The sequence below is a fragment of the Brassica oleracea genome, chromosome C7 (assembly GCF_000695525.1).
Source record: "Brassica oleracea var. oleracea cultivar TO1000 chromosome C7, BOL, whole genome shotgun sequence".
Lineage (NCBI taxonomy): Eukaryota > Viridiplantae > Streptophyta > Magnoliopsida > Brassicales > Brassicaceae > Brassica > Brassica oleracea.
In genome coordinates this window covers 19,327,256-19,341,365 of record NC_027754.1, presented here as the reverse complement: position 1 = coordinate 19,341,365, position 14,110 = coordinate 19,327,256, and the positions used below count along the sequence as shown (strand labels likewise).

General features: G+C 33.3%; 1 protein-coding gene and 1 long non-coding RNA gene across 2 annotated transcripts; both read left to right on the top strand.

Annotated features, from left to right (window-relative positions):
* The first annotated feature begins 6,021 nt into the window (after positions 1-6,021).
* LOC106305440 lies at positions 6,022-6,601 on the top strand. Its single transcript, XM_013741809.1, has one exon. The coding sequence runs from the start codon at positions 6,108-6,110 to the stop codon at positions 6,450-6,452; it is 345 nt and encodes a 114-aa protein (XP_013597263.1). The 5' UTR covers positions 6,022-6,107; the 3' UTR covers positions 6,453-6,601.
* A 432-nt stretch (positions 6,602-7,033) lies between these two features.
* LOC106304476 lies at positions 7,034-7,947 on the top strand. Its single transcript, XR_001262756.1, has 2 exons — positions 7,034-7,400; positions 7,476-7,947. It is a non-coding gene; the product is annotated as an uncharacterized LOC106304476 (long non-coding RNA).
* Positions 7,948-14,110: the final 6,163 nt, after the last annotated feature.

Genomic DNA, 14,110 nt, shown 5'->3' with positions numbered 1-14,110 from the left:
GATTCAGTTGATCGGAATGATGAACTTCAAGATGGGTGACTAAAGACGTTTTTATTAGAATCCGACAAAGGGTTACAAGATTGATGGGAAATAAGGAGACAAGATTTGAGGTCTAAGCAACAAGATCAGAATGATCGTTTAGAAACCCTAGATCTAGCCGCTTAGTGTGTAGGTTGTCCAAAAGTCCCCCTGCTCGTTGCCTCCCCCTCCACTCTTATAGCGCCTCTGTTCGTGATGCCCTAATCGCACTTATCCTATGGGCCCTGTCACCAAAGGCCGAGTATGCGGGCCTTGGTATTATTTTGTCTAAGCCGAGTACGGCTGATCATCTTAGCCGATTGGCTTAAAGTACTCTAGGGTCGAGCCGACGTCTTTAGCCGCTAAGCCCGACTAAACTCAACCGAAATTGTCGGGCTACGGCCTGTTATTTGATGGGCCTTGTGGAGGGATGCAATCCATCTCCTACAGAGTGGCCGATTTCTCAGACCGTGTTCATTCCTACTGATAATTTTCGAATAATGGGAATTACACGGTTAATAGGAGAGTGTAGGTGTTGTTTTTGTCGTGAGGTGTTGCTTTTATTTACGACCTTTATAATTTTGGATGTTGCATATGGTGTGATCCTCTTCAATTTAATATATGCTAGATTTTGATCCGCGCTTTCAAAATACGAACATTTTCTGCTGATAATTTTGATAATATATATATGAATTTATAAGCTATTATCAAAAAAAAAGTTGTTTTGAGTTTCGACCAGTGCTTTCATATCATGCCTAGATCTGTTGTCGAACGAAAATCCCCGACGATTCATATATAATCTGTATATAGCATATGTTAACATATATAATTTGTGTATATTATAAATTTTCTGAATTTATATAAAGGTTTGTATAAATATACATATATAAGAATCAAAATAATTTCTTGAATGTTTTGTTGTAAAAAAAAAAAGAATCAAAATAATATAATTTGTTTATTTAGACCTGTCTTCCACTAATTTAAAATGATTTTTAATGTCTTAAACCTCTATATAGTTTTTAATGATAAAAATATGTTTGACAATATTTTTCTTCAAATATAATTTTGTTCTCACAAATTCTCCAAAATTTTCTTGATGTGTTTAGTTAAAGGATTTTATACAAATTAATAGATTTTTTATTGAGATATTTTTTTTACATATTCTGGTATTTCTAACATATTTATAATATCAATTATACATACTAATTTTTTATTTATAAACATTTAAAACTTAATAATTTTTATTATTATTTTTTAAATATATATATATATAGTGTTTAGTTTAGTGTTATTAAAAACTTTAATTTGGAAAACTATATTATATAAAAATTTATAGTGAATAAGTTTTTTAAAAATTGCTGTAAATAATTTTAAGGATAATAAATATAGTGGTACGTTTTAAAAAGGAAATAATAAAGGAGAAAAAAATTTAATTAATTTAATTGGATTTTAAATTTTGGAATATTTTCTAAATTAATTGGTTGATATTAGTTAGTTAAGATATGCATAAATTTAGGAGTGGCATTGCCGCATTGTCTTGTAAATAACTCTAAAAATTAAGGGCAAAATCCTATTAGGTATTTTGCTTTAATAGTATAAATTAATATTTATTTTGACTTTCCTTTTCTTCTAAAACCCTAAATTAAATACAACAACTAAAGAAAGAAAACGTTTTAGAAAGTACATTTTACCAAGTCCTAATTTAACCATATTAAGGTTTGATTTCTTACAATGCTTAAGCTAATTTATTATTATGAATCATTTGTAAAATTACCCTTCTATAGAAAGTCAGCTTCTTCCTTTTTACAATGTTAAAATCCTAAACATTTTATTAAATCGCGAATCTCTAAACCTGGTCCAGTAATTTGCTTGGTTTGAGTAGTTATTCCTTTGCCTTCAGAACTTTTAATACGTCTACTAGGTAGTAACCCGCGCTTTGCGCGGGATTAGATGTCTATTTGATTGTTGTTTGTATATATTATAATTATCTATAATAAGGTGTACCTTAACTAAAACTATGCGTAAAAACTAAAGCTATAATTCAATTAAATTCAAATGTTATCGACTGTGATATTATACGTGATTAATTTGTATAACCAAGAGAGTCTATGACTCGAGTTTATTGTGACATGATGTTGATTTACATGTTAATTATTTGACAACCTCTGTGCTTATACATGTTTTTTTTGATAAACCAAAGACTACAACTCTTCTTGATGTAAATAAACTTAGAAAAGATAGGTCAAAACACTCGAAATTTGTTTCTTTCGGTAGATTAGTGAAAGTAAAAAGCAAAATCATTACTGGATAAAATAAATAAAATATAGTTCTCGAAATAAAGAAAACAACATAAAAGCATAAAAGCAATCGAAGGTTATTCAATCCTCAAAACAATAATAAGTTTGTAATAAAAAATCCCAAAATAACATAAAGCTTTCATAAGATAATATATTAAATTCTTCAACTCTCGTGAAGTTCAATCAAAATGCGCGGAATGGAATCCTGAAAATAAAAAATATATATTGTGTCTATCTTGAATAGTACAGAAGTGGCAATATACATTAACTTGTGATCTTCAACGAATTTTCAAAATATATATAACTAACTGATAAAAATAAAAAAAACTGATCATTAATTGTACAGAAGTGGCAATATACATAAAAATAAAGAAATTGATAAAACATATATATTCTTTCTCTAATTCTACAATTAATTACCATAAATCATTATTTGTAATCTCATTTGTGTTATTTGATAATTTGTATTAATTAATTCTAGAGTTGTCTTTTTATTTTTAGATCTGATTAAAATAATAACTAATAAATGTTAACAATCAATCAAATTAGAACTATTTTTTAAAACTTAACCTATTAAAGACACATAATCAAAAGTCAATTAGGTGGCTTCTCAATTAATATATAGTAGGATTTATCTCTTTGAAACTAAGGATAAATTTGGTTAAGGTAAACATAAAAACATATATTAGAAAAATGGTAGTTTAAGCTACTTTTCTCATAATTTGTTTCAAATCACACATTCTCATTCATTTTTTTTTAATTTAGTGTTTAACATAAAATTTAAATGGGTTATGCAAACAGATTCTTCCTTAAGTTATCTCTCATCATCACAATATTTTATCAAACACTAACTCATTCAACCAAATGTTTTTAATTAAAACTAATCATAGTTTACATATCTTTTTAAATTATTGTTTTAATTTATTTTAAATTAAATTAAATCATACCTATATTAATTTAATCTGATTAACTAATAATAAAATATAATATTTCAATTTTTAAATAACCAAATGTCATTATTTTAGGCATATATACTTAATATTAATGTGAGATCCAATATTATATAGAATAAAATGTTTTTATTTGTATAAATTTTGTTAAAAAATTTATTATCGTACATTTTAAAAGTTTATTATAGCGTAAAAAATACATCTCATTAATTTTTAAATAATTGTTTCTTACGAACTATTTCTGTTTTTTTTATACAACTGCGACTTGGTCCCTAGCATAATGAAAGGACTGTAACATGCTGTTCAGACGAAATACATGCATCAAAAAGTAATTCTAAAACCATGAATTCCAAAATTGAGAGAGGCCTCTTACTGTAATTTGGTTTGTAAACGGAGATGAAGAATAGACCCTCTCAGACAATGCATATCATCGTCGGAAAATAAATCCCTTGAAAAATACATGTAATATGAATAATACAAAGGTATATTATAGTATAGAGAGACTGTTACGTAATTTTGCTAGAGCTACTTATAACTTAATTTAGATTATAGTAGGAGATTTAGAGGAAAAGTGAATCTGTTAACGGGTATTTGTAATTAAAAAAAAATTGAATGGAATCTAGTGATATAAATATGATGAACTTAAAATAAAGGCTTTGTATTAAATTAAATATTCAAAAACACAACAGAAAAAAAAAATCTCAAAATAAAAAAATAGCACGCAAAATCCAAAACTGAAACATAAAAGCAGGAAATCTGAAAAACAAAGCCTCTGAAAACATCTCTTCCTGCTACAACTCATCTAGCCACTTTTATCAGTTTTTTCCTTCTTGATTCGAGTACTACATGAAGTCCTTGAAACAAAATTCTGATCAAATGTTTCATCCAAGTTATCAATGACCGTTCCTCTGCGTTTTGCTGGAGTGAGATCAGTTGGGTCACATTCTTGAGATGAATCAACAGATAGCATGAGGGAACTCTGTAAGAAAAACCAAATTATTATGACATTTCATATAAAGATAGCTTCTAGACATGGCGCGGGGGAATTTTATATTAAAGCAAAAGCAAACCTCGGGTGCATCGGAGAGGATGGAGTTGTCGCCCGTATAGGTTATACTTGGTATCTGGCAAGTTTATAAGTACACACATTAAACAAATAACAGAGAACTATTACAATAAAATTCAACGCAAAAGCCATTCACATTATCCTTCGGTTGACCTTTGTTTCGAACTAACTAATTATATCATGGTTGGTGATAATCTTAGTGACTTTGTAAGTGTCATGCTTATAGAGAAAGTTTTCCTCCAAGTAAGCTTACCTCTTGGTCAGTCTTTTCGTTCTCAAACTTCGGATAGAAAGTGGCTCTGATCTGGGCACGACAATAAGTGGACTTGTCCATCATATAGGTGGAAGTATAAAACGTTACATATGAAGGAACATCCAAAAAACCAAAGAAGAAAAACATGCATGTCTCCATCTCAAAGAGACGACCAAGAACATCCAAAAAAACAGAAACCGAGAAACCCGAGGCATCACTTAAAGATTCTCGTACCGGCTGTAATAGCATATGTTCGGTGTTCGTGAGTACTGGAAACTCTATCACTATCATCGTTTTCTTGTCTTAGCATGTCTATATATTGTCTCACGTACTCTTTGACTACGAACACATCTCGTCTCTATGATTATATTTACATGATGAAGGTGAAGGTGGTTCTAGTAATCAATCTCGTCTAAGTAATTTAGATGATTAAGGTCCATCTCGTCTCACGTAGTCTTCGAACACCAACACATCACATACGCTTCGAGAACCAACATAAGGTGGAGAAGAGAACTTTGGATGTTACGTGAATGTAAGATAATTAAGGAATGTAATGTTTGCATTTAAGACATGCGCTTTTTAACAAACGTTCTCCAAGCGACACGTGTGCAATTTTGTAAATAAAAGCCTCTCACGAAGCCACGTCAGATTAGAATTTTAAGGAAACTTTTTTAAGTGCTTCTCCTTTAATATATAGGGGATTACATCAGTCAATTATGGAGGCAGCAAACAAGTAATCAATCATCTTGTATAGTTATTTTACGCAAAGGAAATTTGCACACTATTTTATCGTGGAATGCCCGGTGAAGAAAGCTTATTTCTTCACCGGCCATTAGGATACATGTGTTAATTTGAAGACATATTTGTATTACGGAACAGAGTAGAGAAAGCAAAAAAACGGAAGAATATATTAGCGATTCACATCGTCATGGTCGTCGTCGTGTGCGTGTAATAGAGAAAGGTCCACTTATGACTTGCCCCCTTCGTATGCACACAATCTCATCTCGTCCTTTCCAAATACAATTTTGTCTCTTTCTCATGAACGTTTTTTTGGTCTATTTCAAGTCCAGGTGGGATTTCAACAATTTTTTATATCATTTTCCAACCTTTTTAAAGTATAAATCGAACCAGTTTATTTGTTCTTCTTTTTCATTGACATCATGAAAAACAACATAAGAAAATAATATAAAAATGATAATTATTGGTACGTTCGGGGATCTCAATTTCCTGTAGGCGGCCTTTTGATTTTTTCAGCACATGAGAAATAAAACTAATGAAAAAATTAATTGTTATTATTCTTGTGAACATTCTCAAAGATATTTGCAGCAAAAAGTGATGGAGGACACGTAGGGCCAAAGGAACAGACAGATGGTGTGTGGTAAGCAACTGTAGTCTCTCTCCTCCTCCATGTCCTAAACCCATGTCTCCATACACTTTCCCTTCAAAACTCATTTTTCTCTTCTGATCCCTCCTATAAATATACCCTCTCTCTACCTTGGTTCTTGCATGCATTGATCATTAACATGAATAGGGACAGAAAGAAACAGAAACTAGAGGAAGAGGAGGAGAGGAACATGGAGGTGGTGGTGGTGGAGCAAGTTGATGCATTGGCTGCAGCAGCGACGGTGGCTGCAGCTGCGGCTGTGGAAGAGGAGGAGGGGTTGTGGGGTATGTGGCTCAAGGAAGGAGACGTTGTGGTCGACGAGCTGATGACATGGAGCACCGTGTTGCCTTCATGTTGGGATGTGGAGTTTGTTGAGAAAAACTATGGAGTTTTGTTCGAAGATGTTGTGTGGGATGATGATCTTTGGAATTTGAACACTGCGACTCAGCTTCCACCTTTAGATAATAACACAAGACAAGAATGAAGTCTGGTGATTCGAGGTTTTTCAATCGGTTCGATTTTTCGGTTTTAGTATGGACCATATATCGTAATCAAAGTTAATAATTTGTTTGATTTGGTATGGTTTTAAGTTTAAATCATGAGTTTTTCTATACATATCTTGAGGATTTTTTCTTATAAAGAAAATTCAAGCTGGTTTGGAGTTTGATTTTTTTCTTGGTTTTAAGTTTTGGGTATTCCGGTTAAGAATTTGGAACTAAGTAAACCGAATTAAGTTTGTTAATGGTTTGGATCTATCATCTATGTTTATAAACATAAATATGTTACCCTAGTGAACCGGCTGCAATCCCAACAACTCAAAATTAATTGGGAAAATTGTTTTTTTAAACCAAAAAAATAGATTCATTGTCCCATTAGGCTAATCTTATAGTATTAGAATTGTCTCATTACGTTAATAATTTTCAAAACCCCAAGAATACCCTCGGATAATCAAATTAAGAAATAAATTATGAAATATTAAAAATGGGAAAAATAATTAAAACTAATTAAAATAGAATAAAAAATTAGAAACCTCCAATCCCTTATTTTGTCGATCTCTTCATCTCCAACATTCTCTCTCTCGTAAGGCGACACGAGCTCTTGATCTCGGTGGTGCGACGACGACAGGGTCAAGATCTAGGCTAATCCGGCCAAAGTCTCTTCTTCTTCGGTCACTGGATTCCTTCAACCTTCTGCTCCGCCTAGAGTTTACAATCCCCGCGCTCCTCATTGCGCCCATGGATATCAAACCGTTCCAGGCATAGCTTCTCTTTACTGAGTTCGATGTGCTGATTCAGTTTTTACAGATTTCAATTTTAGTGAAATTGATGACTATCATGAATTACTTCAAGAGGTTGCCGTAAGACCCACCTGCTGGAATTAGCGGTGCTCCTCAAGACAACAACATCATGCTCTGTAATGCTGTTATATTCGGGTAATGTAAACAAGTATACTTACAGAAACATGTTTTTCATTGTACGTATCACACCTTCTGTTTGTGGGCTTGCAGGCCTGATGATTCACCATGGGATGGAGTTAAGGTTTTTGTTATTGTAATCACTTATCTTTAGATTTTAGTAATAGTCAATATCTTTCCTTGTATGATTTTTTCTACGTACGTTCTACTTCCCTTTTACATGGATCTTTGATCTCCATTTTTAAGTGTTGGTGTTCTTGATAGGACCACATTGGCTGAACAATCACTCTTTAATTTTTAAATCACAGCCATTGCTCTGTGATCCTAATCCGAGTTCTCCTGCAAACTCGGAAGCTGCACGAATGTTCAGCGAAAGCAAACGCGAGTACAACAGATGAGTATGCGAGTCTTGTGTTTGATTCCACCAACACTTCTCCCTCTCCGTTTTTCTTTCATCTTATTGTGTTTTCAAAGTTTGTGATTTGTTTCTCTTATTGTTTCTGTGTTTCCATGTATTATCTTAACCATATTCATCTTTATAATGATCATTTGTAGATTAAAAACACAGTTCTTTGTGCCTTGGAGATGATTTCACTGAGATTCCTATTTAAAACAAAGTGATCTTACAAATATCAAAAATTAAATATAAAACAAGGAAAAACTTAGATATGAATCAGGGAAGAAACTTTGAGAAATTTTTGTGAAAAATTAAGGGGATATGGAAGAACCGTGTTTGAAGAAGGCGTAGCCACAATTTTTTAAAAATTTTGTTGTGCGAATATTCGATTTTATTTTTTTCAAAATTGGTAACAGAATATTTCCAGATATTTTCATAAATTCACTTTCCATATTTTCAAAACTGTTCATAGTTACAGAATATGTATTCTACACATAGTAGAATACAGTTAAACCATTTGAAATCGGTTTCTACGGGTTTTAGATTTTGACTAATGTGTAGATTGTGGATTCCACATATTTTAGAATGATAGACGAAACGTAGAATGAGTATTCAAAATATTTTTAGATTACTATTATTTATGTAGATCACGTATTCTAAACATATTAGATTCAATGAAAAAAGTGTATTACATTTTCTACTGTGTAGAATGTCAATTCTACTTTTTGTAGTACAAAATATGAAATTACGATTTAAACATTTTTAGAATTATAAAAAAAAATACCAATAAGTTAATATAGATCATTATTTTTTCAATTTTTTTTGTGTGTAAAACTATTTATTTAATTTATTTTCGAAAATACTAAAGGGTATTATAGGAAAAAATGGTAGAAAATAGAAATTATCATAATGGGACAATGTTACATATTTTTGGTCTAAAAAAACAATTTTCCCTTATTAATTTACCTATGGCCGAAGTGGACCAAACAAATAATAAATTAACAATATCTATTTGCTCAAGATGAATCTTGGGTTTGGTTCTTAGAAACCGAGCCAAACCGTTCTAACTCGACCCCATCTTTGTTCGGTTTAGACTTTCCATTTGCCTACCTCACTATATGGCAAAACAAGTAACAACAAACCACAGGTATAATTTTTCTGTTGATAATGCAGCTTTTGCTTCTTCTTTTCCCGAAGAAGTTAGGCCTTCCGCTTTAATCTCTTCCTCAGCCTAGAACCGGTCTTTGACTTTAAACAGAAACATGTTTAATTACTCTTCTTAGCTCGAATTAGGAATGCAACGGGACCAACCTCTGCGCTTAACCACAAGCCCACGCATACTAGTGGTCGCCCTTTTTTGGTAGGTGTTTTGAACTATATTAATGATGATGAGAGTTTATATAAGTAATGGAAATGTGAGCGGAATCAGCTTTTGCTTTCTTCCCATGGCTTCTTTAGTATATTTGAAAATCATGAAACCACAATGTTTTCTTGTAGTGAAAATGACGTTCTTTTCAGTTGTAAGCACCACCGAGCCGTGCCAACTTAGATGCCCCAAGAGGCATTCCCCTTTTTCACATGGTTGACAAAATTGGTGTAATTTTTGACGGGAAACAAAGATCTGATAAACAATAAAAAAGGAACTATGAAAGGGGGAAAATTATTTCATCCTAGATAAGGTCTCTGGAAATATTAGACCGGACTTGCAAAGAGACAAACCACAGAAACTAAGAGTAGCCTTATTGCTCAGAAACTCAAATGAATGTCTAAGATTGATATTCTAATAGTTAAAAAGTGTTGGATCATTTTAATAGTGGCATGTATTATTATTTTTAATCAATTTGTTATTAGCTGAAAAGTGTGCTCATAGTTTTTCAAAAAAAAAAAAGATTTTAAATCTTTTATATGATTGATAGTTCTATTTTTTCTACTATTTATTATTTTTTTAAAAAAAAAATTTGAGAAATCCATTGAAAAAACATGGATAATGATGATCTAGTGCAACTCTCTTGGTGAAGTTTGTGACTTTGTCTATTCCAATGACACAGGTAAAAAAACCTTTTGAGTAGATAACGTTCATTGTAGACTTCTGGTGGCCTTTGCATTCACATGGTTCACGAATCCATACAAAATTGATAAAACTTGTGAAGTATTTCAAATCTTCTTTTCTGTTCGCCAAAAAAAAAAAGAATTGAACAAAATTTACCGCATAGTGTATCAATCAAATTACTATTTATTAAGTTATATGTAATAGGTTCAAGCAAGAGCGTATCTATTTTAATTGTTTTCATTTTTTTACAAGGGCCGTGCTCTATAAATCGCCTTTAGCCCCTGTAACAAGCCATTTTGTAGACAGTAAAACTAAGAACACCTTTATTGTTTAGATACTCAAATGAATATCTAAGAATAATATTTTTTATACTTAAAAGGTATTTTGAACATTTTAATAGTGATACGTGTATTAAAAAACATCATCAGCTTGTTATTAGTTGATAAGTGCGTTCATAGTTCCTCAAAAAAGGTTTTGAGTCTTTGATATGATTGATGGTTATATTTTTTCTACTATACTATTTTCAATTTTTTTTTCTTTTTGGGTAAAATGTTAAATTATTATACCAGTGATAGAAGATACAAATGCAACTTGTAGCGGAGAACAAAAAATAAACTAAACAACAAACGAAACGGAAATTGACGCAACTCGAAACAGAGCAGAACAAAGCCTTACAACCAGCTAAGCAACAAGACGAGCTCAGACCAAAGAAACCAGAACTGGTCGGGGTCGAGCACTGGGCACCACGAGCTACCGAGAGAAAGACGCCCTCAAACCTTGATGCTACGGCTCTTGCAGCTTCCGGAAATTCCACCTAAACCCTGGAACATACCAAGAATCCAAGCACAAACACACACTCAAAGCACCCGACAGAATACGTCCGACGGCACGAGAGAAAATCTCAGATTCAAATTTTAAATCTGAGAAATCCATTGATGAACGTATAAAATTCATCTAGAAAACGCCTTTAGCATCTATTAGCCTGAGCACGACACTGATATTACACTATGGAGTAAGGTTTAGAAACATATTTTGTAGATAAATAGATGAACGTAGAAAGAGTGACTTACATTGATCAGAAAAAAAAAAAGCGACTTAGAGCATCATTAACGCTCAAGCTCTTTAAATTAGGTTGTTAGGATTTTTTTTTTTTGTCTGAAAAAAAAAAAAATAGAGAACCAATAGAGGACCGCCACGTGTGGTGGGGCCCGCGAGCAAGCCAAAAACCCTCCAAAACTCGCCTCTTACGTAGGAGGAAGAAGCAAGTTTTTAAAATGGTGTGGAGTCCACTGATTTTTTAATATTTTTTTCTTAGAACCCAAAGCTTAGAGCCAGGGTTAAAGATGGACTTACATGTTAAGACATATTTGTCTTTCCTCTTACTTTCATAGATACATTTTGTTGGAAGAGCACAACCGTAACTTTCAATGTAGTTTTTAACAGTTTTATCCTGCAAATTTGAGACACAAGTGGATATTTAGCACACACTCATACACCTTCTCCATATCCGTATCCCACCCCAACCGTATCCACTACTACCTCCTCCTTTCGAGTAGCCACCTCCACCACCATTGTATCCACCCTCACGTCTTCCACCACCGACTTCTGCATAACCATCACCCCTCCACTGCGGTATCCACCTCCATCCCGGCCTCCACTGCCGCAGCCACTACTATCGTCATCTAAATTGCCTCTAGAAGTTTAATATCAATCTTTTGGTGGTGAAAACAGAAATTGGAAAAGAAAAGAACAGAGCTAGAAGCATGGAAAAGAGGATTAGGGATTATTTGATGGCTGGTGTAAGAGAAAGAGTTAAGAGGTAAATTTTACAATTCAAACGAAAAAAATGTACCAAAACCAAGATATGCCTTTTTATGTAATTGACTTCTTAAAATGTGCCTGTCTGTGTAATTTTCTCGTGTAATTTTCTCACGTAGAAAAATCCCTAAACTGGTATAGAATTAATATTATTGGAAAGAGTTAAAATAGAATAATGTTGGGGTCAGAGGGTAGACGTGAAGAGTAAGAAAAGGCAAAAAGAAATTGAGACAATAACAAGAAGAAAATGGCAAGTGAAGTTGAGAAGAAACAAAATTCGGTTTTGTAATTTTCTACTTTTTCGCTTATCAAATCTTTTTGCTTTTCTTGATTAGCATGCATCAAATATTATTCATCCTATTCGTTTGATGAGACTATAGAGTGATATGAAACAAATATCTCAACAACCAAAGTTTGAATTACTACCCCATTTAATATTTATATGGGTTCGCTCATGGTATAAGACAAGGTATTTTTCTATAAACGAATCCTTTATATATAGTTTGACTGGTAGATTATTAATCACAAAAGAATACAAAATTTAATGATATAAAAACTAGTATTATTTATATTTTTACGGATGTTTTTTATAGTTTTTTTACAATGAAAACTCCTTATTTTATTATATTAATTCTAAAGAGTCGGCTTTTGGGACCAACCCATTTGGAACATGAGAAAATACAATATTACAAGACCGGACTTCTTTCGCAAGAGAGTCCGCTCGAAAGTTTAAAATACGGGGAGTCAAACTAATGGAGCAAAATAAGAACTTAGAACGATTTTGAAAAACTCTTCTGATTCAACATTAAAGCTGGCCATTCTCCATCTTCTTCGTTGTTGACGAAGGTAACGAGCTGCAGGTAATCGGATTCAAAGGACATGGTATAGTGACCGAGGAGAATGGTGGAGTTCATAATCCACATAAGGGTACGAAATTTTGCCTGAATGGGAAAGAGCATTTGATTGATAACAAATGAACCAAGCGACTATCTTCCTTCTCCGTCCACTACAAGAAAACACAAGATTTACGAGGGCGGTTTTCCTCGTGAATTCGTCGTAAAAGCAAGTTTACGAGGAATTACCGAGGAAACGCGCTTCGTCGTTAAACGTTTGTCGTAACGCATATTTCCTCGCTAATTCGTCGTAACATAGCGAGGAAATGATTTCGTCGTAAAAACGAAGAAAAGTATTTCGTCGTAAAAAACACGTAAAGCTTCCACGTAAGGACGCCGCTAAGTTTCCTCTTAAATACCTCGAAACGAGTTCCTCGTAAAACTCACGTAAATAACTCGAAAATATATCCTCGTAAAGTTCACGTAAATACCTTGAAAGTTTTCCTCGTAAAGAACATGTATACTTTTCCACGTCATTTCCTTGTAGATTATTCCTCGTAAAGAACTCGTTAAACTTCCACGTAAAGAAGTCGCAACATTAGCTACGAATTTACTTCGTTTCATTATTTTACAGAAATTTTAAAATATAATTAAAATATAATTAAAATTATTTAATTTTTTAATAAAATTAAAATTCTAAAAAGATCAAAAACCAAAATTTTTTTTATATATATAAGTTTTGAATTTATAATACAAGAACCGAATAAAAAAGAACTAAGAGTCGTTCATCGCCCGGTAGTATTCATCACTCCTCGCCGCTACATCCGCCTCGGCATGTGTGTCGGATGATGACTCGCCTGGAATAGGATTTCGTTGTCGCATGGTCCTCAACAAGGTCTCCCATTCCGGCTTTGTGGCCGCTACAACGTCCAAGAAGCCCTCGAGTCCACCCACACGAGCTGTGAATGCAGATCGCGTCGAGCTCAACTCTCTCCGCAGCTCATCGGACTCTCTACGCAGCTGAGAGACTTCACATCCCGTTGCTGACCATAAGACCATGTTGCTCTCGGAACATCGTTGACGGAACCAATCCCCAACGTCCGTCCCTTTTTTTTAGGGACAACCTTAAAAACAAAAAATAAATATTGTTAGTAAAAAATTAAAGTTAAATTAAATGAATAATAAAAAAATAAAAATTTTAGAAAATTTACCTCCTCGTAAATCTTATCCACTTCAAGTGTGGATAAGGTGACGGGTAATCCGTCGGTAGACTGCTGGGTCAGCTGGGTCTGGCGGTCTTCAACCCGAGCAACCACGTCGTTGTAGATTTGGTGGGTCCTCTCGTAAAGTTCCATAAGAGACGGGAGATGTCCCGTCTCTTTGGCCTAAAAAACAGTTAAGAAAGTTAGAATAAATTAATATATATATTAAAAAAATTATTTAATAAAATATTTAATTACCATTTCCAAACGGACACCGGCGTGGGGTTTTTGGCCCGTAGTGTGAAGCATCGGCCCGTTTCCGTGCTCATCGACCGTGTTACGGGAGTTAGAGCAAGCCTGTGCGATTCTAATAGAATCAGCAAGACGCCAATAACGGATGAGGCCATCCCACACATCTGTGGTGAGCT

What these genes read in the sequence shown, in the direction of transcription:
- LOC106305440 (XM_013741809.1), top strand. Translation starts at nt 6,108, where the DNA reads ATGAATAGGGACAGAAAGAAACAGAAACTAGAGGAAGAGGAGGAGAGG.